Raw genomic sequence first — 23018 nt, forward strand, 5'->3', positions numbered from 1 at the left:
GGAAATTATGAAGGAGAAAGCAAAACAATGCATTTCTACACTCAAACCAAATTCCAATTCTGAATGGCCAAGGACCCAACACAAACTTCAGGTATTGCTGTAATTGAGTCCTGTTGGTCAAAGCACAGAACCCCGCATCTCATTCTCAACTTCTCATTTAAGTCACAGTTCAGAGCCAAAACAAGAAGAGAAACTGTAGTTAAATGTAGGACCTAGCAAGGATATCATGCTGTGGTTCAGAGATCAAGCAAAAACCTGAAGTCTGCTTGATTTGAGAAAACTGACAGCCAAAGCAATAAAACTGTCAGAGAGGATTAAACAGAAATACATCTATTTTTGCCCAGGAAGATATAAAAACACAATCCACCAGTAGAAAAATATGGCTGATCTTCAGACAGAACTGGAAAGGCACTAAGTTCTTTGTCAACAATGGGTCTTAATTTGAGAGGGAAATGGTTTTCTTAAGTTATTTGTTAGCAGTGTCTATTTACCAGGAACAACTACACTGCAGTTACTATGGTTTTTAACAGCAGACACAAATCCCAGACCCCATTCCACAATTAAAGCAAAAACTTGCTCCAAATCAAACCCACACTACAGAGATCTTCAAAAAACACCCCGAACTTTAAATGTTCCCACGAAGAGCTGAGGAGCTGCATTCCTGCAAGTTGCTCCAGTTTACAGAAGAACTTTTAAAGACAGCCACATTCTAGCAACCTGTGTTGCCCAGAAGACAACTTTTCCTTCTCTCCTTTCTGATCTACCTACAACCACTCAGCCATTCTCCCAGTAGGACCTCAGATGGGGAGAAGCACAAGGCTTCAGATGAAAGGATGCTCCTTCTAAAAGCTGCAAGCAAAGACTGCGCAGCTATATTCACCCAGCTTTCCAGTTGTAGAGGAAAGCAAGGAGAATTGCAGTTGTATGTTACCAGTTCAAGAGTCAAGACTTCTGTTACCTCAAGATTATTTTGGTTGATTTGTTGGGAAACAAAAATTAATTACAGTAAGAAAGAAACAGCTGTGGCACCTCTCTGCTGTTTCCACACTTATACACACAGACTCCATATTACTGGAGCAGCAACACAGGCCCAAGAAGTGTTATGGAAAAGCTATGCCCACGAATATAACTCAGCCCAAGCCTCACTTCTAGTATGCATTTTACAAGGTGAATTCAAGACCAGGAAGAGACACTGCCAGTTGCTGATGGGACAACACAGGACGCTGACAAGCAGCTCCAGGAATCAGCCCTGTTGGACTGCAGACCTCCCCAGTGGGAAGGCAGTCGGCTGCCTGGCCCATAGAGGGACTCCAGGCTTACAGAATGGATGGGGCATGAGTGAATGTAGCCTCTCCATAGCTGTGCTGCATCTGCCACCCACACAATCCAGCTTCAGCCAGCCCACATCCATTAGTGAAGGCCCTGGTACCTTGTCGGCATGCACTGCCTGAGTGGCTGCTGCTCTGGGCTTCTGTCCCACATCACTGAGGAAACTGGCCCAAAGCGCATCCTCTTTCTTTTTTTCTTCTTCTTCGTGGTCTCTTTCTGACTGCTTTAAGTCATCCTCCTCTTCTTTATTTTCCTGAGCTTTTCCTTCCTCTCTCTCATCGACCTCAAGCATGAGGCCTCTCCTCTTCTTCTTCCTGCAAGTAGACAGCAAGAAATCACACAGAGTTGTGTAAGGAACAGGGCTGATAGGTGAATGTGGAGGATCACCCAGCACTTCCTCCCTGACTCCCCACTACTGAAGGCTTCAGGCACGGCACAGCTCAGGGCAGAGGCTCTCGGCCTCTTAAACCCCAATTGGAAGCCGAGAAGGGCAAGGAAACGGGGCGCCCCCTCAGGCGGGCTTCCTACCTGCGTGCGGCCCGCCGGGGGCTGCTCCTGCTGCGGGTGGGCCTCGGGCCGGCCGCCTCCTCCTCATCCTCCCTCAGCAGCTCACGCTCATCCTCCTCGCTGTACTCCGCACCTGCAAGCACAGCCACTCAGCCCCGCGCGCTCCAGCCAGCCCCAGTTCCAGCCCCGGCGCATCCCCCCGGTCCGGCCCGCTCACCCGAGGGCACGTAGTCCTCGTCCTCGGCCGAGCTGTAGCTGTCCCCCGCCTCCTCCTCACAGCCCGACATACCGCCGCCCCTCGCACGCGCGGCCGCCACCAGAGCGCCGCCTCCTCCGGAGCAGAGCGCCCCCTAGCGGGGAGGACCAAGACCTGCGCCGTTAGCTGAGGTGGAAGCAACGACAAGAAGGCGGTGTCGTGGCTAGAGCGTCCCACTGCTGCAGGCCAATATCCTCCTCGCTCCCGGCGCGCTTTGCGGCCGGCAGCCGTTCCCATGGCATCCTGCTGCTGGTTGGCGGACGGAACTGCCTGTCAGCGAGCGGCGCTTTCTATTGGTTGAAGTGGCGGGGGGGGCCGGCCGGCAGGCAGCCGAGGGAATGGAGGGCGGCGAGGCGGGCGGCGGCGGCCTGCTGCAGCAGATCCTCAGCCTCCGCCTGGTGCCCCGCGTCGGAAATGGCACCACCACCTACTCCAGCCCGCTGTCCACCTTCCCAGGTACGGCCTCTCCGCCCCGAGCCCCGCCTGCCCTTCCCGGGCTCCTCTCGTTGGGCTCTGGGCCCGGGCTGACCCTGAGCGCCTCTCTCCCGCAGAGATGTGGTACGGCGTCTTCCTGTGGGCGCTCGTCTCCTCGCTGTCCTTCCACGTCCCCGCCGCCCTGCTCGCTCTCTTCACCCTCCGGCACCACAAGTACGGCAGGTTCATGTCCGTCAGCCTGCTGCTCATGGGCATCGTGGGACCCATCACCGCCGGCATCCTGACAAGTAGGGGCGGCCGGGGGGCGGTATTTGGGGGGGCAGCCCTTGAGGAGCGGGGCAACTCGGGGGGCTGCGGCCAGGCCCCGGCAGAGCTTTCCCAGCAGCTGGCCCGGTGGGATGGATGGGCTGAGGCCAATTGTGCGGGATTCGGCAGGACCGAGTGCTGCGTTCCGTGCTCGGGTCACAGTGTGACCAACGACCCCGTGCGGTGCTGCAGGGTTGGAGCAGAGCGCCTGGAAAGCTGCACAGAGGAAAAAGGTCTGAGGGTGTGAGCTGACAGCTGCCGGACTGAGCCGGCTGTGTGCCCAGGTGGGCACGGAGCCCTGCAGCATCCTGGTTTGTGACAGCAGCAGCGCAGGCTGCAGGAGCCGGAGGGGATTGTCTTTCTATATGGCACTGCTGAGGGCACACCTCAGTGCTGCGCACGGCGCCGGGCCCCTCAGTGCAAGAAAGACAGGGAGGACCTGGAGTGCGTCCAGGGAAGGGAGCGGAACTGTGAGGGGTCTGAGCACAGCGCTGTGGGAGCGGCTGAAGGAATGGAATGGGTCAGTGTGGAGAAGGACTCAGGGGAGAGCTCATGGTTCTGCAACCCCTGACAGGGCTGTGGGGAGAGGGGAGGGATGGGGGGGGGGGGCGGGTCAGCCTCTGCTCCCAGGTAAACAGCCATAGAGTGAGAGGTGGTGGCCTCAAGTTGTGCCAGAGGAAGTTCAGGTTGTATATCAGAAACGGTTACTTCTCCAAAGGAGAAATGAGCTGCCCAGGGAGATGGTGTTCCTGGAGGTATTCAAGAACCATGGAGTTACGGCACTGAGAGACATAGTCCATGAGCATGATGAGGCTGGGGAAGGTTGGACTAGATGATCTTAGGGTTCTTTTCCAACCTTAATAATTCTATGATCTGTGTTGTGATCTGCATGTGTTGCTTCCAGGTGGAGGTTTCTTGTGGGTCTGCCTCTACCCACCCGTCTGCAAAGGCTTCTCCCTCAGAGCCCTGCATTCCCTCCAGTTAAATCACTCCCTTTATTCCTGCAGCACAGCAGCACAGCTCTCACTGCCATCACATAGTAATATTTCTGTTTTTCCTCTTCTCCACAGGTGCAGCTATTGCTGGAGTTTACAGAGCCGCTGGGAAAAAAATGATTCCTTTTGAAGCCCTCATTTTTGGAGTGGGTCAGACATTCTGTGTGGTGGTGGTTTCATTCCTACGGATTTTGGCCACTCTCTAGCTTTCCTTCAGATGCTGGTGATTGAAAATGGAAGGGAAGCAAAGCATCTGCAGCATGCCTGGTGTCTGAAGCCAGTAACGAGGGAGCACAACTTGGACGGTGCCTCGATGTGTGTTTCCTCCCCAGTACAAAGCTGCACGAAGGCTGCTCCTGCCTCAGGCCAGTGGCAGGTCTCCCTGACTGTGGTAGGCAGGATTCTCCTTGCAGAGCCTGGCTTGAAGGGCTGTGTGCCACAGACACGGTGGAGAACATCCTTTCTGTAACTTCTCTTGCTCATGTATTAACCATAACATCCAGGTTTGTTCTCCTCCAGCACTGCTGAAGCTGTGTCACCAGCCCTGAGTGAGCACTAGCAGCCAGGCTCTGGTGCTGGCTGCTTGCTGGCCACGGCATGCCACTAAATGGGGCTGCAGTCTGCTTCAGAAACTGAGATGAAAATCATTAATTTCGTTACGTTTTTGTAACGCTAAGTGCCAAGTGAAACTTGTTTTCCTGGAGGATAGGAAGGCGGCTCTGGCAGAGACTTGCCGACCTCTTGCAGGTGACAAATTGTAGCAGCAGAGTAAGGGAACTGCTGGGGGGTGAGAACATGGCTGTATGCCCTGTGATGTGTTCAGAGCTCGCTGAAGTCTTTGACCTCTTCCTGCTTGCAGCGAACCCAAGGCTGTTTTAATGTGATTCCTTTTTTTCTTTTTCTTTTAATGAGAGAATTCCTTTATTGTTTTCTGTCCCTGTCTTCCTCATGCCAGGCCATGGTCATAGTGAGACCGGGGAGCAGCAAAAGGAAAAACCATTTTAAATGGATGAAAGTGCAGAATTGTGGCTGAGAGCTGTGATTATGAATGATGAGGCGTGGGACATCATCAGCATAAAAGTGATTGTGGTCTTTATGAATTTCATTGCAGTGAAACTCTTCCAGAGCTGTACTTCCTGCTCAGGAGCTGCACCCCACTGCTCACAGCAGAACTCTTGGGGTGCATGAGTGTGTGCATTTGCTTTGAAAGAATTCAACGTGGTGTTGAGCTCCTTGCTCTCCTTTCACCTGTTGAATGTTGGTGTGCAACGGAGCACCCTTTGCAGGTAAATAGCACAGTTAGCATATGTAGAACTCGGCACTCTGCCCCGGTGACCATGTGGTCACCATGTGAACCTGGTGGCTTTTTGAGGCACTGGGGCAATGTGTTGTGTTTTGAACACCCGGCCCATGGCATCGGAGAGATTCCCAGCTGTCAGCACTGAGCTGTGCAAAAATAACCCCAGACCAATTCCTTCTGGCCACACTACAGTCTCTCCTAATGCATTGGTTTGGTTTAAATGATATTTAACTAATTCTGAGCTCTGCTCTCTCTTCCAGAGGTGTGCTGTGCAGTCAGGGCTCTCAGGTTTGCTTTCTGGACTGGGTCTTGGGGCCCACAGGGAAGCTGGTTCTGAATGCAGAGGATTTTGCTGGGTGGCACAGCACGTCTGTTAGTGGCTGACGGTCCTCTGGAGGAAGGCACCATCCGTGTCCAACCTGCAGGCCATGTTTCCCACCTGTGTGGTGACAGAAATCCTTTGCTTTCCAGACCAGCTCACCTTTTGTATCAGATTTGTGTAAGGCCACAGACATGGTGGCCGCTGTGCTGAAACAACCCCAATCAAGGTTCTGTGCTGATCATGAAAGCAATTCTCTGATTGCACTATGATGTCTCTTGAGCGGTCCTTTGCCAGCAGATGGAGAGAGTTGTTTTTAAGGAGTTTTTAATGAAATTGCTGCAAAATGCAGCCCATTTTAATCCAGGGAATAAAACTGTGAGTTTTAGTTTAATGTGAATCTTTCTCCTTAGGTGGGCAAGATTCAAACTGTTAGTAAACATCACTTTAAGATGCCTGATGGGTGCTGAACATGAGGCTTTCTGTGTGCACTGTGCTGCGCTGCTTGTGGAGGACCAGTTTGGGAGAAGGTTGGGCCTTTCCCTCTGCAGCTTTCCCCCTCCCCAAACCTAAATCAGGAGTAATGATCTGTTTAGATACAGGATGTTCCCTTTATCTCCATCTGGAGTGAGGCGAGCAGAGGAATCCCTGGAGTTCTCAGCAGGCGTCTGCTGGCTTTGCTTGGACAGAAGGATTTAGGAAGGCTGGAACTCAGAAACACTGAGAGCTGTTGCAACAGGCTGGAAATAAACTCTGGGACTGCCTGGGAGAAGAGCAGTTCCTGCTGTACTGCAGTGTAATCTTGTCAGAAGCTGTGAGCAACTTCCAAAGATGGAAATGCTGAGGTGTCCTGGGTGGGCAGAGCTGTGAGCCCCATCCAGACAGCTCTTCTGGCCTACAAACATTGCTGCTTGAGCAGGACTCACCTCCCAGCTTCCTGTGTGCTGCTCTGCTCGGGTACAGCCCTGACTTTGCGTCTTGTTAGCAAGTGCAGCTGTCACGAACAAATCTTTGTATGATAGAAAGCTGTGTACATTTTATTTTTCTACTGACACTTCTAATCCTGGTGGCGATGATCACTAAATGCTGTCGTGATTGAGATGAATAGAGTTGCATGTTTCTCCTGGGGTGGGAATGTGGGGCAACAGGGATACCCGTGTGGGGCTTTTGGAAACCATGCTCATTTTTGCTGTGTGCAGGGCAGGTTTTGCCTTGATGCCCTCTGACCCCACAATGCCCCTGTTGTGCCAGGTTATGTGGTCTCTAGGCCTGCAGCCCCATGGCAGGGCTGGTTCTGGGCTGTTGAATGTAGTATTGCCCAAGGCTGTCCCCTGGGCTCCCTGAGGATGGGGCACAGCTCAGCCTGTGAGCCCCCGACTAGCCCTAGAGGCAGCACTGGTGTTGTTTTGCATCTGTAATAACCTCCCAGGACCAAGATAGCCAAACAAGCTCTTCTGACAGCACAGCAGCTGTGTGCTGAGGGCATTGCCGTGAACCCCACACATTTGGTGCTGCCACAAACCTTTGAATCACTCAAATGCAGCCTGAAAAAAAAAATCATGTGGCAGGGGTGCGGGAGGCTTTATTGGCAGTAAAAGGTCAGAACGTTCTCCTGGTTTCCTCTGATCAGGATGACTGGGGGCCGCAGGTCCTGTGAGAGGGTCTCGAGCCAGGCCATGTAGAGGGAGCTGGGGCAGCGCCCCTTCCTGCCGATGGGCAGCGTGCTGCGGCCACCAGACAGGGCTGTGTCAGGAAGCAGCTCCTGGCACCAGCTCACAGGGAACCGCCATGTCCTCCCCTGGGGCCGGACCCCTGCCTTGGTGCCTTCCCCCTGGGTGCAGCCGTGGGGTGTCCAGAACCCAAAGGGACCATTCCTACCCTACAAGGAGCAGGGCTGGGGGTGCTGACACCTACATGGCGATGAGTGCCGCATCCCGCGAGTAATCCAGCAGAATCTCATTGAGCCTCACTTGTCGGAGCGACTGCGGGATGGGTGGGGAAGGTTTAGGAGACCAAAAATACACGTTCCTGACTTAAAAGCAGGAGGTTCCCTGCAGGCCGCCCTGCCACTACCTTGGCTCTGTGCCTGTGCACCTCCTCGTCAGAGATCTTCCAGGGACAGCCGTGCCGCAGCTCGTTCACCGCCGCCTCGTCCTTGAAGCCATCGTTCAGCCGGAAGGGCGCAATCAGCTCGTTGAATCTCCTGACGCTGCAAGGCAAAGGACACCGCGCTGGGACGGGGCACGGCCTGCTCCACATCCTGCTGCAAGGGACTGGGAGCTGCCGGGCCAGAAGCGGGGATCCGTGCTGTGCACGTTGCTGTGGCTCAGGCAGGACTGTGGGGACACAGGGCTGTGTTTACTGCTCTGGCCGGGGCTGCTGGTTGATGTCAGGCAGGACGTGGACCTCATGGAAGCCCAGGCGGAATTTGCTCAGCAGGGACACGATCCTGCCGCAGAGAGAGGTGCAGTTCAGAGCTCAGTGACCAGCTGCTGAGCCGGGACACCCGTGCACGTTTTGCACTGGCACGTACGCCTTCCTCTCCTCGTCCATCCTGTTGATCTGCCCACCAACAAACACCCGGATCTTGCATTTTCCCCACCGCTTCTTGCGCCCGAGGAGGTATGGGATGAGCAGTGTGAGCCCTGTAGGATGCAGCCACAGGGCACTGTTAGTGTTCTCCCATCCTCCTGTGCTGTGTGATGCTGCGGCACAAGGCAGGGCCCACCTCCATCATCAAAGAGCCAGTAAATGTCGATGGTTTTCTTGCCCTGTTGGCTCTGGAAGATGGTGCTCGCCTGCTGCTCGGGGTCTGCTGTGAAGGAAACGTGGACATCAGCACAGCACCATCCCCCAGCACCACTGTTACAGTGGCAAACAGAACCATCTCATTCCCAAGCTGAACTCCCAACCCCTGCATCCGTGGTGCCCCGTGCATAAACCCAGCTCCACAGAGTGGATCCCGAGGCTGCAGGAGGCTCTGGGCATCCCCAATGAGCACTGACCAATGCCTGTGCTGGGCGCTGCTCTGCCACCGGTGCCGTTCCCATCAGGATGCTCTGCTGCCCCAAATGCCGGGTTAACTGCAGAGGGAGAGGAACATGGGCACATCCTGCCCTGGTTCCAGGGTACCGGTCCCCATCCCAAGGATGGTCCCCATCACTGCATGTCCGCAGCACTTACTGTGAGCTTGTGGAACACGGGAAACATTCAGCCCTTCCCGCAGCCGCAGCAGGCACACACCGTGCTTGAAATCAAAGGCATCGCTGGAAGGAGGGAGGAGGCAGCTGATGGCAGTGGTCCTTCCCCCCCCTCCCCCAGGCCCTCTGAGGTGGGAACACAGCAGCATGGCACCACTGCCTGGCTCAGAGAGGCACACGGAGCCACCAGGTGCCGGTGCAGCGCGTACTGCAGGATGCCCACGTAATCCTCCAGGCTCTGTGGTGCGGCTGCCTGCCAGTCCCTCTTGTAGCCCAGTGCGACAATGTTGGGTCTCATCTTCCCCAGGCCAGCAGCCTTCAGGAAAAGCAATGGGAGCAATGGATTCCCGCATGAGGCATTGACCTGGCTGGCACCATGTGCCCCAAGCAGGGGCTGCAACGGTCAGCTTAGCCCCACCTGCAGCAGCATCTGGACGCCGCTCCTCAGGTCTTCAGCGAGCACGTTAGTGTAGAAGGCCTTGATCTTCCTCTTGAGGAGCCACCTGGTGTGGCCATCCGATGCCTGCTGGGCCTCAGGCACCTTCTGCTTGTGGGGGCCCTGGGAGAGCAGGGAGGGGACACGGCCCATTGGCTGGGTGGCCACTGTCCCCATCCCGGCGCTCTGGGCACAAAGAACTCCAGCTCCCCTCGCCCAGCTATTGGCAGAACCTGGATTTAAGCACGGCACGCGTGGGGAGTTGCTGTTGCACCAAAAAAATGGCAGATTCTGGTTTATCAGCCCCAGCTCCACTGGTTTCCCAGTGACACTGGTGCTCTACCACCTGCAGACTACCGGTTACCCAAGATAGGGAACTGCAGGAACAGAATCCAGCTGCAGGAGCAGGATCCAGCTGCAGGGCACCCTGCGGTGCACTCACGATCAGCACGTTGCCGCAGATCATCAGGCTGAGGTTCTTGGTGAAGGTGCCCACGAAGTCCACCAGCGCTGGGCGGAAGTTGGGCGGCCCGGTCAGGACCAGGCACTGCGGCCTGATGGGAAGGAGAGGACAGAGCCTGAGGGGCGGCCTTGCCACGCGGCAGAGAGGAGGTGGGGTTTGGGTGCAGCTCATCTCCTTGATTGATCAGCGCTGAGGCCGTGGCCATGGGCACAATCCCGTCTTGGTTTTGTGGGGGACCAGCTCTGTTTCCCTCCCTCTCAGCTCCAATCTGAGCCTCCTTGCCTGTAGTTCTTGATGTGCTCATCCACCTCGCTGAGCCCTACCGAGTAGCTCAGAGCCAGGTTGTAGGAGCTGGCTTGCATGGAGGAGCCCCAGTTGACGTCTGTGTGGATGGGATGGATTGGCAATGGGCACAAACAGCTCAGGGGGATGTGGGGCCCTCTCCAGAGCCACCACCCACCTGGTTTCTTGTAGAGGACATAGCCCAGGAGGAAGACGACGATGCCGAGGGCGATGAGGGCTGCCCACCAGGTCAGCAGGAACATGATGACCACCGAGATTGCGGCACCGAAGAGCGCAGCCCACTTGCTGTAATACCGAAAGGAGGGTCGCCAGCCTGCACACAAACAGACAGTGGCTGCCGCAAGCTCCCCTCACACCACAGCCAGGATGGGGCTGGGGCTGGCACCCACCTGGGGAGTTGGTGATGGAAGCGTGGAAGCAGCTGAAGTTGATGAGTGCATAGGAGCAGAGGAAGAAGTTGGAGATGATGGGGGCAATGGCATTGAGCTCGGCTGCAGGAGGAGGACAGGGCAGAGCGTCAGCGGTGCACCGGGACCGAGCCATCCAGGCACGGCTGGAGACACCCACCAATAAGGATGAAGCCAATGGCTATCACATAGGTGAGCATGTAGCCACGGATAGGCTCACTGTTCTTCCCATAGCCCTTCCCAAAGAAGCCTATGAGAGGGTAGAGCTGGTCCTTGCAGAGGCACTGTAGGAGTAAAGGGGTGAGAAGTGCAGGATGTCCCATTGTGTCACCTGGGGACAGAGACAGGGAGAGGGACAGGGACCAGCACTCACCTGGAAGACCTTGGGGGCCGAGACAAGGCAGGCCAGCGCTGAGGAGAGGGTGGCACCAAAGATCCCAGCCGTGATGAGGGGGCCGAATCCCGACACCATGCTCATGCTCTGCCCGGAAACCCAGAAGTCAGGACGCTTCGTGCTGCCAGCACATCACCTTACCCTAAAGGATTTCCAACCCCCATCCCACCGCCCTCGGTGCTTCCATTAACATTATCCAGGTGGTGACATTCAGCCACATCTGAAAGCCCAAGCAGAAGGAGCTCTCCTGACACATCCCCGTTGCAGAGTCTGGATCCCCAGGCGCACCTGGTAGTAGTTGCTGAGCCCATAGCGGCAGCTCTGCTGCTGGGTGCAGTCGGTGAAGTTCCAGCCATAGCTGCAGCCCAGTCCCTCGCAGCCCGGTGAGCCCACCGCCACGCTGTCATTCAGGCTGCCCGAGGCGTCCCGAAGCACGCAGGCACCTGTGGGGCACAGCTATGTGCACACTTTGCTCCCGCACCAGCCACAAGGACATGGGCACTGCTCCTGCTGCCCACTGCCCCACTGCACAGGGGTGGCTCAGCCCGCCGTGCTCACCTATGGTAGCCGACAGCACCAGGTAGGACACTGTGGTCCAGAAGATGGCCATCAAGGTGCCCTTGGGGATGGCCACGGCAGGGTCCTGTCCGAGGGGGTCGCAGGGAGATGCACAGCTGCTTTCCAGGGGCCCCCAGCGATGGTTTTGTGCCATCTGAGTTTCGTGGGCCCCCACCTTCCCATCCTGAGAAGCAACAGCTCAGGGAGGGCTGGTGAAAACCTACCTTCAGGTCACCAGAGATATTGGCTCCGGCCAAGATGCCAGTTGCCGATGGAAAGAAAATGGAGAACAAACCAAAGAAGGAACCCTCGGGTCCGCGCCAGTCGGGCACAAAGTTCTGGGCAAAAATGTCAGCTGGGGAGGAAGCAGAGAAGCATCCCCATCCACCCGCTGCTCCCAGCACCTCTTCCAGCTCTGACATCACAGCGCTGGATGGAGGCAAACCACTGCAGAACACAATCCCAGCTCTCATCATCTTCACTTAGTCACGGCCCATCCCATGGTGAACCCACCTCTGTAGCTGAAGAAGCCCTTTGCTTGTTTCTCAGCGCTGGCCGGGATCACTGTCCCCACCAGGTAGTTTATGAAGGACACCAGGATGACCAAGAAGAACAGGATCTGGGCCTGGGGAGGGCAGAGAAGGGAAAGTGTCCTGGCCAGGCTGCAGGCCGGGTTGCCGTGGGAGGGTGCGGTACCTTGGCCTCCCACTCCATGCCGGCCAGCGAGATGCCCAGCAGCACGGTGACGGTGAGCACCCCGATGATGCGGATGTCGTTGGTGGGGTCCACGATCAGGGAGTCGTGCTCCTGGGGAAGGGGCACCGTCACACACAGAGAAACTGAATTCCCTCAGCTGACCGCCGCCACGTCCGCGAGTTGGAGGAGCTGGCGGCTGATTATTGGCGGTGCGGCGTTAACGCAGGGATCGATAATGAACTCTGCTTGGGCAGGAGGGGGTGCAGATGGGTTTGGGGACGGGAGCTGCAGGGCCACGTCCTCACCTGCAGCAGATCCCGCACGGTTTCAGCAAAGCCCACTGTGTGCATGGCCACGGCCACCGCGTTGGCAAAGGCGAAGATGAGGCCGATGGAGCCACCCAGCTCCGGCCCCAGGCTCCTCGAGATGAGGAAGTAGGTGCCCCCTGTGGCACAGAAACCCCATGGAGAAGGTTTGGGGGCAGATTCCCCAGGAGTGCTGCGAGGGATCTGGCAGGGAAACACTACCTGACTTCACTTTGCCATTGGTAGAAATGGCAGAGATGGACAGGCCGGTGATGGTGGTCACGGTCACGGACATCAGGATGATGAGCCACGTCAGGGCTGTGGGAGAGGATGGATTGAAGCCACCGTGCTGGGCACTGCTGGCAGCCCCCACAGCCTCCTCCCCATGTCCTACATGGGCACCCACCGATTCCAGCCTGGGCTGTGATCCAGGGCAGGCGCAGGTAGAGAATCACACCCCAGATGTTCAGCATGCAGCGGATCTGCAGGGCAATGGGAACATGGCCGTGAGTGCAGGCAGGGCCATGCTGGGCCTGCTGGCCTCCAGCTAACAACAGGGCACCAGGAAGGGACAGGGAACAGCTCCAATGGGCAGAGACATTGAAAACAGAACCACAGGTGCTGGAAAGCACCTCTGTGGTCATCCAGTCCGACTGTCAACCCATAAATGCTAAGCCAAAGAATCACAGAGCCATTAAGGCTGGGAAAGACTTCCCCAACCCACAAGTCCAACCCCACCCCCACCATGCCCACATCCCCCAGTGCCACATCCCTGCAGCTCTGGGACACCTCCAGGAAAGGGGCTCCCCCACCTCCCTGGGCAGCTGTCAGTGCCTCACTGCTCTCCAGGAGAAGAAACTGTTGCCATTATCCCACCTGAACCTCCCCTGGCACAACATGAGGCCATCACGTCTCATCTCATAGATACGCTGAGCTGAACGTAATGATGTTACGATTGGCCGTTGGACGTGGAGCACTCACCATCACACCCTTCACCCACCCGAAGCGGACAGGCTCTGGTGCAGGGGCACTGCTTGGCTCACCAGCACCCTCCTCGGTGTCGGGGAGGCCGTTGCTGCGCTGGGGGTCAGGCAGTGGCACGCGGAGATGGCCGGGGTCGGGCTGCAGAAGGGAGGGATGGGGCTGAGCGCGGAGCCATCCCAGCACAAAAGTGGCCAGCAGCCCCCGCAGCAAAGCCTTACCTTGAGGATGGAGTGGAGGTCTGCCAGCGATGGCCTTCCCTGCCTGGCCTCACCCACCCCCCTGCTGTTGGCGTAGTGCTCATAGGCGGGCACCACATCCACCGTGTTGTAGCCGAAGGTCCTGGTGCACAACGAGCTGCCCGAGAGCTGCGTGCCCTCACAGCCCACCACCTCCTCGGGGCCCAGCAGCGTGCTGATGGTGAAGCGGCCGCTGCAGCGCGGCAGGGGCTCAGCACACGGCAGCTCAGCCATGGCGGCTGCACGGGTCCCACCTGTAGCGCTGGGGTCAGGGATTTATACCCGGCAGAGCCAAGCACGGCCCCAAGGCACCTGGGGGCATCCGAGTGGCTGGAACCACCCCGAGCTGGTCAGGGGGAAAAAATAGCTGGAGGGGGTATCAAAACTGCTGTTATCAGCATCAGCGGCTGCCTGTGCCCGATCCCGGCACTGATAACGGATTTGAGATTAAGTCCCAAGGACAGAGCGGCAGAGAAACGCAGCAGTTTTCCATAACAAAGCTGGGTGGGAACTGAATGTTCCCAGGTGGGGGCCGGAGGTGAGCTCAGCTGTGCTCCTCTGAACACAGCACCTCTTCCCCGCAGCACTGCCCCAGCGGATCCCACAGAGCAAGGCTGCACTGTGACCGGAGGAGCTGAACCCACAGGAGAGGGGAACTGGGAGCCCGGGGGTGGAGAAGACCCCCACCCCAAACAGAGGGATGGGTGTCTTTCACACAGCACTCAAATGTCACACGTACTTAAATGCACAAAGGTAACATCGTGGAAGACAGCTAACAGGGCAGGTAATACAATTTGAGGGCGACGCTGCAGCCCATTGCAAATTCAGCACGCTCACTTTGCGACTTAATGGCAAATTTGGGCTGTCCACCCACTGCCTCCTCACCCACACAAACAGCTCATCCAGCTCTGCAAGGACTCGCTCCGCTCCCCATGCACTGCGCACACACACCGTCCTCAGTCCCACCTCACCCATTCCTCCGACATGGCCATCAGCTTCCACCAACACCAACAGCACTGCATCAATGCCTCCAAGCAGCACCTTTATTTCAGAACCTCATTATCCCATCAGAAAACACCGACTTGCCCCAGACGGCACAAATCAGAGCCTCCCAGAGGCCAGGCGCAGAAGCAAGATGCTCTGGGAGAGGCACGGAGGCTCCAGGAGGCGAGTGAAGGAAGTGGTATGATGCAACCCTGGTGTAGTGAAATAGCCGGATAGTAGGAAGCGCTTGCCGTCGGCCTGATTCACAACACCAGCTGCAGCAACAATACCCGGCCATCCCAGCATCGCAGGGGCTGCAGGCGGATGAGGAACGCTTCACACCTGTTGTGGCCATTAAGCCTGTCAAACCAACCTTAATCCAGTAGATGGAGAACAGCTCAGTACTCCACAGCGAGATTCTGCTAAAGTCTGTGGAAGCAGAGATCCCTGCAGGCCTTCAGGGAAGCTTTAACAGCCCTGTTTCCCCCCTCAGAGGGAGCCCAGCACCCCAGCATGGTGCTGCCCAGAGCGGGAATGGAATGAGCACTGCAGGGCAGGACTGAGCCCTCACCTGCAAAGAGAAGAGAGATGGTTATCACCGCTCCCACCTTGCTGCAGCCCGTCCCCCCATCTGACCTCCATCCCACAAAGGATGGGTGCCAGAACACAGACAGAGCTGCAGGGTTTGCAGGCAAAGCACTGTGCTTGCTGCTGGCACGTTCAGTTTCTGCAGAAGGAAATCAGCAAATGATCCTAAATTCACTTTATACAAAAAAAAGAGCAAAGTCAAACCTCATCATAGCGGGCTGGGAATCAGCAGCCACCAGCACTGCCCACTGTGAGGTGGCCAAGCAGCTGCTCACACCAAGGAACCCGAGGAGCCGGAACCCACCATGGTGAAGAGATCCCCCAGCAGCAGAGCAGCCTGTGCTCCCAGACATTGCCCAGCCCCACTGGGACATGGATGAGAGCAGCTTGGGAGAAAACATGAGGAAATGCTGCTCACAGTAACTGCATGTAGGAAATGGAGGCTGCTCTCAGTGGCCTGGTGATACAAAGGGAGCTCTCCTCCTGTCCGAATGGTCACTGACAATGCCTTCCAACAGGCTGCTCCAAACAACGCATCAGTTCATAACATCCCCCAAAACCCTCCGGGCAGGTGACACAGAAAGCCAAGGTGGAGGCTGCCCACTAACAAGGTCAGGGCAGGAAGGCACTGAGGTTACCAACCCTGCAGCAGAAAGCCTGGTGGTCGGACACAGGAGGAGGCAGGAGCAGGCTGTTCTTTCCAGAAGAACAAGTCCTGTAAGCACAAAGCTGGAAGGCGTGGGCTGGGGAGAAACAGTGGCATATGGAAGACCACAAGGTGCCATCTGCAGCAAAGCAGTGTGCGTGCGTCAGCAGTGAGTCCAGTGTGCAGAGGAGAGCCAGGGGGCTGCAGCCAGGCTGGGATGCAGAGCCAGAGCATCGGAGGACGGTGTGCTGCAAGTCACCACCTGCACAGACATAAGAAAGCACAGGGCAATCAGTAGCTAAATACTCCAGTTACCCACAGGACCTCTGCTCATCCCTCAGCACCTTGAGTCTTGCTCAGAGCAGTGCTGGGCTTTAACTTACAGCATGGGTCCCAAGACTTTGGCTCCCTGTGGCTGGCTTCCTGGGGCAGCACAGCACACAGGGGTCTTCCTGGCCTACAGAACAAAGCACGGAACACTTCAGCAGCTGCTCAGCCTGGAAGAGCCAGCAGGACCGGCATCACAGCCTTCCTCAAAGGTCATTAGGTGTGAGGCTGGAAATGAGCACATCAGCGAGCAGCACAGCAGAGCATGGGACAACGACAGCCCTTCCAGAACGGGGCCAAGCAGTGCTGCCCCTCCGCTCAGGTCAGAGGCTGCCTGAGGACACACAGCCTGCCAGGAGAAAGGACGCACTGCACAACATGCTCCTGAGTCTGTCTGGCTTCAGGGCTCTCCAGGTCACCATCCTCCAGCTGCTCCAACCTCCACTATGCTGCAGGAGAGCCTGGTGCCACATGCAGACCCCAGCAGAGCTGCCAGGACCCCCAGCAGCCCCCAGCAGCCCAAACATGCCCTTGGGGTTTGGCAAATTGCTCTTTGCTTCCTGTCCAGAAATTCATCTAAATTCACACCACAATAGTTTTGGTAGCAAGATAATTAGGAGGTCAGTCAAACATCCCCTAATAGTGCAGGTTACGCTTACAGCCATACTGAAAGAAAAGAAACAAAGACCTGCATCGGCCCCACAGTAATGCAAAGGTTGGAAGCTGCTCCCCTGTTTTGTTGCCTGCCCTGTGAGCAGAAGTGCAGGTGCTCTCATATCCCAGCAACACCAACCAAGTGAGGGCAGGACAGCAGTGCAGGGGCTGCAGAACTGGCTTTTCTCTATGCTCACTCTCTGAGAACCATTTTCTAAATATAAACTAATTCAAAAAAAAAAAAAGAAAAAAAAAAGAAACAAACACATCAAAACACAAAGGAAAATGAAAATATCAAAAAAAAACAAATAGAAATCAAAGGAATTTATTTCCATCAACAAAAATACAGAATACAAATTGGAACTGGTCCCAGCCCCCACTGTGCTCCTGGCAGGCCCAGCTGCTGAGCCCCGAGCCAGAGCTCCTCTGCTAATTCATAAGGACCTCCATCTGCACCAGTCTTGCGTTCGTGTCTCCAGATGTTCTGTAAGGGATCATCCCAGCAAACGTTATCAGGGCACGAGCTTGAGATCGCAGCTGCTGCAAGACACAAAAATACAGAAGTTCAGTATCTAAAAGTGCCACAGCCCAATGAAGGGGAGGTAGGAATCCTCTCTCTTTGACTCTCATTCATCCGGTCAAGGGAGGACAAATACCTGCAGCTGCAAACTGAGGCTGACCCAATGGCTGAAGGTGTCCAGCACAGGTTACAGAACCGAGTTACCAACTCAGTTAGCGCAAACAGACTGCCCAGCTCACAAGGCTGCTTAGAAATCTCTCTTTTAGTCTCAGTGATGGTCAACACTTCTCTGCTGTCATATCCAAGTCTGCTCACAGAGGCTGTTTCACCCACTTCTAACCTGCTGCTTTCCAGAGGACATCAAAATAAGTTGTAGATGAAGACAGCACAGCAAGTTGTCTGATTCCTGATTAAATACTAAGAGGCCAAAACTGTGACTGTGACTGACAGGGCTTAGGAGCAGCATGAGTTACAGCTCTCTTTGCCTTTCTGGTAGCAATGATATTGGAGTCAATCTGCTTTTAAAAATCAAAGCACCATGATGAGTTGCAAGCTGCAGCACTTGGGGAAGAAAGAACCGAGGTTTGCAGAGGTTAAGAGCGGCCTGGAGGTCTGGGTGTTCTATTGGCTGTAATCAGTTAACGAATGTGAAAGTCACTTGTGATTTAAAATCACTACAAATAAATGAATTCCATTCCTTTCATGACCTAATTTTGCCACCCAGACAATGCCCTTGGGCTGCCCTGGAGGAGATGCTCACCCAATGCGGTTGGGGTGCAGAGCACTCAGGTGCCGCTGTCATGCCCTGCATACCAGCACCGCAGCCTGGGCTTCCTGCAACCTGTACCAGAGATCTGACAACACACATCAGGCCAAGAGGGACGGGGCCTTGCTTTCTCATTCCCAAAGCCAATTAGTGCATGCATGTAAATATATACATAATCAAAAGACTCAAAACAGCCTATGTAATTTCTCTGCAAAACAAAGAAAATGCATACAAACCCAGCTCTGACTCCAAACCCAACAGTTTCTAAGTACAGTGCATTTCATCTCTGAGATGGAATAGGAAATGTTTTCACAGAGGGGCTCTGGACGTGCCATTCCTTTTCACATTTAAATGTCCTCATTTCTTCCCACCTCCAAAACCCCCAAGCTGCTTCCTGGGCAGGGGGAACTGGGCCAACTTAGACTCCTTACTCTTGTGTTGTCAGAGGGGATTCCACGGGGTAAGAAACCAAGGGAACATGCTTTACTTCCTACCCTACCTTCTGTGTTCCCTTCTGGCACGACAATCACCCCTCTGAGCACAGGAGGCCAGGCTGGATGTGGCTCTGGGCATCCTGGTCTGGTGGGTTGGTGACCCTGCCTGTGGCACTGGAACCAGAGGATCTTTAGGGTCCTTTTCAACCCAGGCCATTCTATGATTCACAGAGGCAGCTTGACCTGTGTACCCCTGAGTTAACCTCACAAGATGAGCCCTGTGCCCTCTGCTCCCCCATACCCTGCAGCTGGGAGGTTCCACCACCAGGCCAGCAGCATTGAGAAATGCTACTTTCAGTCATATTGAAACATACAAATTAAAGGCACTTCTGCAGATGACTAGCCAGAAACATAGCTGGCTGAGGCCCTGGTATCATCATCAAACCAGAGCTGAGATTCATTTCCTCACCTTAGGTCAGGATGAGTGCTTTGGCTTTGGTTTTCAAGCACCTGTGGCAGCTCTAAGGCAGTAAGAACTGCAAGACCAGAACCCACAACAGCTACACTGAGCATACTTCTGCTTAACAGAGTGCTGAGAGTGCCCACAAACTTGTCTGCATCCTGTAAGTGACATTGTAAGAGATCCCCTTTTGTGCCTCCCATCAGCAGGTGGGGGAAATACATCAGCACCAAGTGTAGCAGTTAAGCCAAACCCACCTTGGTCAGCCACACTTAAGTCAGGCAGCCAGACCAAGCACCACAGCACCCAAAAGCTGTCTGGCTCTGTCTGCCCGTGTCACTACAGAAGCCAGCCAAGCAGAGGAATTAAGTGCCTTTCCCAAGAAATAATTTCTGCACAAAGAAGAGGGCACAAATGAAAGAGGTGGAAATCAGGTTTTTAACAATAGGCCAGTTGTTAGGGCAAAAACATCAGCCATCCTAGAGACACAGTGCTGCTAACAACTGAAGAGCCCACTAGGAAGGTGACTGCTTATTTCTTCTTGCTAGGAGGTGGAAGCATATTGTAATATATTTTCAAGACATTTACAACAAAACCCCTTCCTTCCACATAGGTGAAGTTACAAGAGACTTGTCCCAGGGTAAGTAACTAAAAAGGCCCTTCATTTGAGAGCAAAGACTAACAGAGACATCCAGTCAAAGCCCAATCCTTTGAAACAGTGGAAAAGGAACTGGGAAAGCTTGCTGGACAGCAAGGGTTGCGTGTTATCTTACCGAATCTCTGTCTTCTATTACCCGCTGGGGTCTGGCAGGAGTGGCAGGGCTTGTGCCTTTCATCCGCTTGTACTGGGTAAATAAAATATTCATGGTTGCAAGCAGTACCTCAGATAGATTGTGCCTGATCTGCCAATGGAGGGAAAAAGAGAAGATGTGTTGCAAAAAGAAAAAAAATAGCAGGTTAACAGAATCATTAGCTTTGCTCACTGACATCAGGAAACCAAGAGAGCTATGACTGATACCCAGCCCAATAACGGCCATATATGAATGGCTACCCCTGCCATGGCAGCATGGTCTTGGGACACAGACAAAACAGCTGCATCTTCATGTTTAAAGCAGCAGCCCAGATGGAACCTGGAGCACCCAAATACACACAAAACATCCCAGAACATCCAAATATAAACAAATGTCATCTAAAAGAAGGGCTGCCTTCCAGTAAAAACAGTCCACAAGCAGTAATGGACTTCCACTCTGGTGATAAATAAGCACTCAGAAAGGTGAAAGGCTTTGACTTCTAGCAAATAATCAAGGAAATGTAACGTTGAGGAAAAAAAAAACCCAAACGATGCCATCAGCAGTCCTAAGATAATTCCCCAAGGTTTCCAGCAGCTCAGGGGGCAACTGAAGGACTGCAGCGAGTCCCTGGTGACTCATCAGTCACCAGTACTGCACTCATTGCTACACACAAGCAAAGCAAAAGAACTGACAGCAAGTCTTTACTTTGCACAGTTGCTCTATCTTAGGCTGCTGCTGATTGGCCTTACACTCTCCAATCCATTTCCCAGATAAGAGCAGCTTGTAGAAGGGCTTCTCTCAATTTAGCATGGTGCACAATAAGTCAGATTTGGAGACAGGGGCAGTCATCAGCATCAGAACCCAGCTGCTGCACAACAGAGGTGAATCTAACTCAGCAAGTTCAGAACAAGTCAGATCTGCATGCTCCTTCTGCAGAGTGGAGATAAGATTTCTGAGCACAGCCCAGAGTGCTCCAAAGAGCAGCATTATGAGGAAAGAGCTGTAAGCCAAGAGCCTACTTGCACGAATGCAAAACAATTCCATCCTATTTCCCTTTGAAGAATTACGAGATTATGAGGTTTTAAGATATTTTCAACAAGGGAAAAGTGTTCTGGGAGCTAAAAAACCAAGAGGCACTACTTACTTCATCACTGAAATTCCTGAAGGCAGCAACTCTCTCCTCCACGCAGTCCTGGCTAAGAGGCACAAGCTTCAGGCGCTCAATGATCTTCAAAAGGAGAAGCACAAATCAGGGCAGGTAATCAATGTTCTATACGCTGCATTATTGAAGTACTCTTTTGAAGTGTCAGCGCAAGCTCCCCACTCCATTCAAGACTAATCATTTCATTGTTACTTATTGGTTTCTCTCTCCACCTGGCTCACTGGGAGAAATCATTTATTCAAGGACTACAAAATACCTCCAGAAAGATGTCCCTGGTCGTTAAACAACAAGAAATACATGTTTAAATTCCTACAGCATTGCAGCACCTTCTAACTCATTAAATGTAAGTTTTATTTTAAGTGACGTTAGGAGACATCCTGGGCTTTCAAGGGAATTAGTAAGGCTGCACTTCAAACAGAACCCTTTAAACTTACATCAAAGGCCCTGTCAATGTGACCGGCGTGATACTCATCAAAAAACGTGATTAAGTCGAGCAGAAGGTAGAACGTGGAGTCAATGGATTTCTTTGCACTTATCCCCTGAGCTTTGTATCTGAAAGAAACCATTTCACAATTTTATTGAGCAAAAAGGCAACCATGTGGAAGCACGCACTGGTAACTCTTGGAAGTGGAGACATCAAGCACAAGGACAGAAGGCATCTAACAAAGGGCAGCTTCAGCTTTCCTTAACCAAGAGGCAGAACTTTCACAGGTTGTGGCTTTTCTTAGAAATCATTTCATCCACGCTCAAATTTCTGTCAAATCCTGAATTTGTTTCCTTATGAATGCGTGCACTTTTCATACCCATGCAGAAAACTGCGACACCGACTGGAGGCAAATGCAGTACAAGGCAGTCTAACAGTGTTTCACAGCAAACATTTCCCTAGCACAACTGCCTGCTCCAGGCAAGAAGTTAAGGAATGGATTGAATGCTGTGTGCTCTCCCTAGTTTACACTTGCCAAGAGGCAACTTAAAGCTCAAACTCAAACCACAGGTTTGATTTTCCTTCATGTCTGCTGGGAATGAGGCTCTCACTAAGGCAAAGTGGCAGCAATCTCTCTGTTTCCACCTCCCTCAATGAAGGGCTGGCAGGAAGGACTGGCAAATGTCACCTGTCAGAAGAAGAAAGGCACGGGCCTCTGACTGAAATCAATTCCTTCTCTCATATCCACCTGCCCAGCCTGGGAGCTGCAAGCTTGCCTGGTTTATTTTAATTCATCAGAACATTTCAGGAAACGCAGCCAGACATTTCTCCCAGGTACCCAGGCTTTGCCCTAGTAAAACACGAGAATTGTCCACTGCAATCACCGTGACAAAAGCCATCAAAAAGAAGATGATTAAACAAGTCCCAAAGCTATTTTGCAATTTCTACCTCTCAGAGCAGCTTATTATTCCTACCTTCTGGCTGCTAATGAATCTTGAGCACTGCCACCTCTCAGGCATGTGCCCCAATTAACACACTGACACTGCAGACGATATTCCTTTTGGTCTTCCACACCTCTTTCTTTTTTAAGCACCTTGCTTCCCAACCTATGTAACAGCATGTGGAAACATAACCCATTTTATTCAGTGCTCCTTAATAGACTGCCTCCCGGCTGGTAATCCTGCAAATCTCTTTTCCTGATCTACCTACAGGAAAAAGCTTCTTGCCACATTTACCTGGCGTGCCACTTAAGATAACCTTTCTGGCTTCAGCACTTCAAGCACTGACCTTTCTTCTGTCTTCCAAGATCAGGCTGGATGGTTTCCTGAGCAGCCTGGCCTGGTGGGAGGCACCCAGCCCATGGCTGGAACTGAGTGATCTTCAAGGTCCCTTGCAGCCTCAGCCGTCCTATGATTCTACAATTCCTGAATACACTGTTGTAGATGCAATGGCTCAGCGGCAGAAACAAAACCAGATGCTAACACTTGCTGAGCTGATGGAGCTGTCAGCTGACCCAGGCCAGGTCCTGCCCTACATCTTACCTCTCAGCAATGGAATGGGCCATGTTCTTCAGCCGCTCCTTGTTGGACTGGGGAGCGCTGATCTGGGGCACAACGGGACTGAGAAGTTTGTTCATCAGCTCTAAGACTTTGTCAGGGTTCTGTTGATATAAGGTTATATACAAAGAAAAGCATCATGACAAGACTTCAAAGTCACAGTAAAAGCAGGAAGGTTTTACCCAATGACACCCAGTGCAACCTCAGAGATGCCTCCCTCCCCCAGACAGTCAGCATCACCTCGGCTGTAAGCAACATAATGCTGATAGCTCGTGTG

The 23018-nt window shown here is 53.8% G+C and overlaps 4 protein-coding genes across 13 annotated transcripts in view; 1 reads left to right on the forward strand and 3 right to left on the reverse strand.

Annotated features, from left to right (window-relative positions):
• Positions 1-2210, reverse strand: part of CFDP1 (craniofacial development protein 1) — a 50703-nt gene extending 48493 nt beyond the window's left edge. Inside the window, exons 1-3 of the mRNA XM_072346841.1 lie at positions 2054-2210; positions 1858-1969; positions 1430-1643 (exon numbers count right to left, since the gene is read on the reverse strand). Of these exons, the coding sequence (XP_072202942.1) occupies positions 1430-1643; positions 1858-1969; positions 2054-2123 (396 nt within the window). The 5' untranslated portion in view covers positions 2124-2210. The remainder of the gene's footprint in view (positions 1-1429; positions 1644-1857; positions 1970-2053) is intronic.
• A 195-nt stretch (positions 2211-2405) lies between these two features.
• TMEM170A (transmembrane protein 170A) lies at positions 2406-6548 on the forward strand. The gene is made up of 3 exons (XM_072346887.1): positions 2406-2548; positions 2644-2814; positions 3904-6548. The coding sequence occupies exons 1-3, from the start codon at positions 2431-2433 to the stop codon at positions 4032-4034; spliced, it is 420 nt and encodes a 139-aa protein (XP_072202988.1). The 5' UTR covers positions 2406-2430; the 3' UTR covers positions 4035-6548.
• Positions 6549-6853: 305 nt separating this feature from the next.
• SLC12A3 (solute carrier family 12 member 3) lies at positions 6854-16805 on the reverse strand. The gene is made up of 27 exons (XM_072346875.1): positions 15644-16805; positions 13412-14984; positions 13191-13331; positions 12616-12691; positions 12432-12527; positions 12210-12349; positions 11905-12015; positions 11722-11833; positions 11433-11563; positions 11209-11293; positions 10939-11093; positions 10630-10737; positions 10417-10540; positions 10239-10340; positions 10007-10162; positions 9829-9928; positions 9526-9637; positions 9066-9206; positions 8857-8963; positions 8631-8713; positions 8453-8530; positions 8176-8262; positions 7981-8092; positions 7810-7896; positions 7521-7656; positions 7362-7429; positions 6854-7171 (listed from the first exon to the last, which is right to left on the reverse strand). The coding sequence occupies exons 2-27, from the start codon at positions 13661-13663 to the stop codon at positions 7030-7032; spliced, it is 3042 nt and encodes a 1013-aa protein (XP_072202976.1). The 5' UTR covers positions 13664-14984; positions 15644-16805; the 3' UTR covers positions 6854-7029.
• A 132-nt stretch (positions 16806-16937) lies between these two features.
• Positions 16938-23018, reverse strand: part of NUP93 (nucleoporin 93) — a 67892-nt gene continuing 61811 nt past the window's right edge. For all 10 annotated transcript variants that reach the window (XM_072346876.1, XM_072346877.1, XM_072346886.1 and 7 more), the window contains 5 exons: positions 22727-22845; positions 21196-21313; positions 20744-20827; positions 19582-19710; positions 16938-17168 (listed from right to left, as the gene is read on the reverse strand). In XM_072346876.1, the coding sequence (XP_072202977.1) occupies positions 17058-17168; positions 19582-19710; positions 20744-20827; positions 21196-21313; positions 22727-22845 (561 nt within the window). In that variant the 3' untranslated portion in view covers positions 16938-17057. The remainder of the gene's footprint in view (positions 17169-19581; positions 19711-20743; positions 20828-21195; positions 21314-22726; positions 22846-23018) is intronic.

This window comes from Excalfactoria chinensis, chromosome 11 (assembly GCF_039878825.1).
Source record: "Excalfactoria chinensis isolate bCotChi1 chromosome 11, bCotChi1.hap2, whole genome shotgun sequence".
Taxonomy (NCBI): Eukaryota; Metazoa; Chordata; class Aves; order Galliformes; family Phasianidae; genus Excalfactoria; species Excalfactoria chinensis.

Bases quoted from the DNA above. Each gene is read 5' to 3' on its own strand.
- TMEM170A (XM_072346887.1), top strand. From the start codon at position 2,431: ATGGAGGGCGGCGAGGCGGGCGGCGGCGGCCTGCTGCAGCAGATCCTC. The intron at 2,549-2,643 runs GTACGGCCTCTC...TCTCTCCCGCAG, and splicing joins CCCGCTGTCCACCTTCCCAG to AGATGTGGTACGGCGTCTTC. The intron at 2,815-3,903 runs GTAGGGGCGGCC...TCTTCTCCACAG, and splicing joins CACCGCCGGCATCCTGACAA to GTGCAGCTATTGCTGGAGTT.
- SLC12A3 (XM_072346875.1), bottom strand. From the start codon at position 13,663: ATGGCTGAGCTGCCGTGTGCTGAGCCCCTGCCGCGCTGCAGCGGCCGC. The intron at 12,528-12,615 runs GTGGGTGCCCAT...CCTCTCCCACAG, and splicing joins CACAGCCCAGGCTGGAATCG to CCCTGACGTGGCTCATCATC. The intron at 10,163-10,238 runs GTGGGTGCCAGC...GTTTGTGTGCAG, and splicing joins TTCCATCACCAACTCCCCAG to GCTGGCGACCCTCCTTTCGG.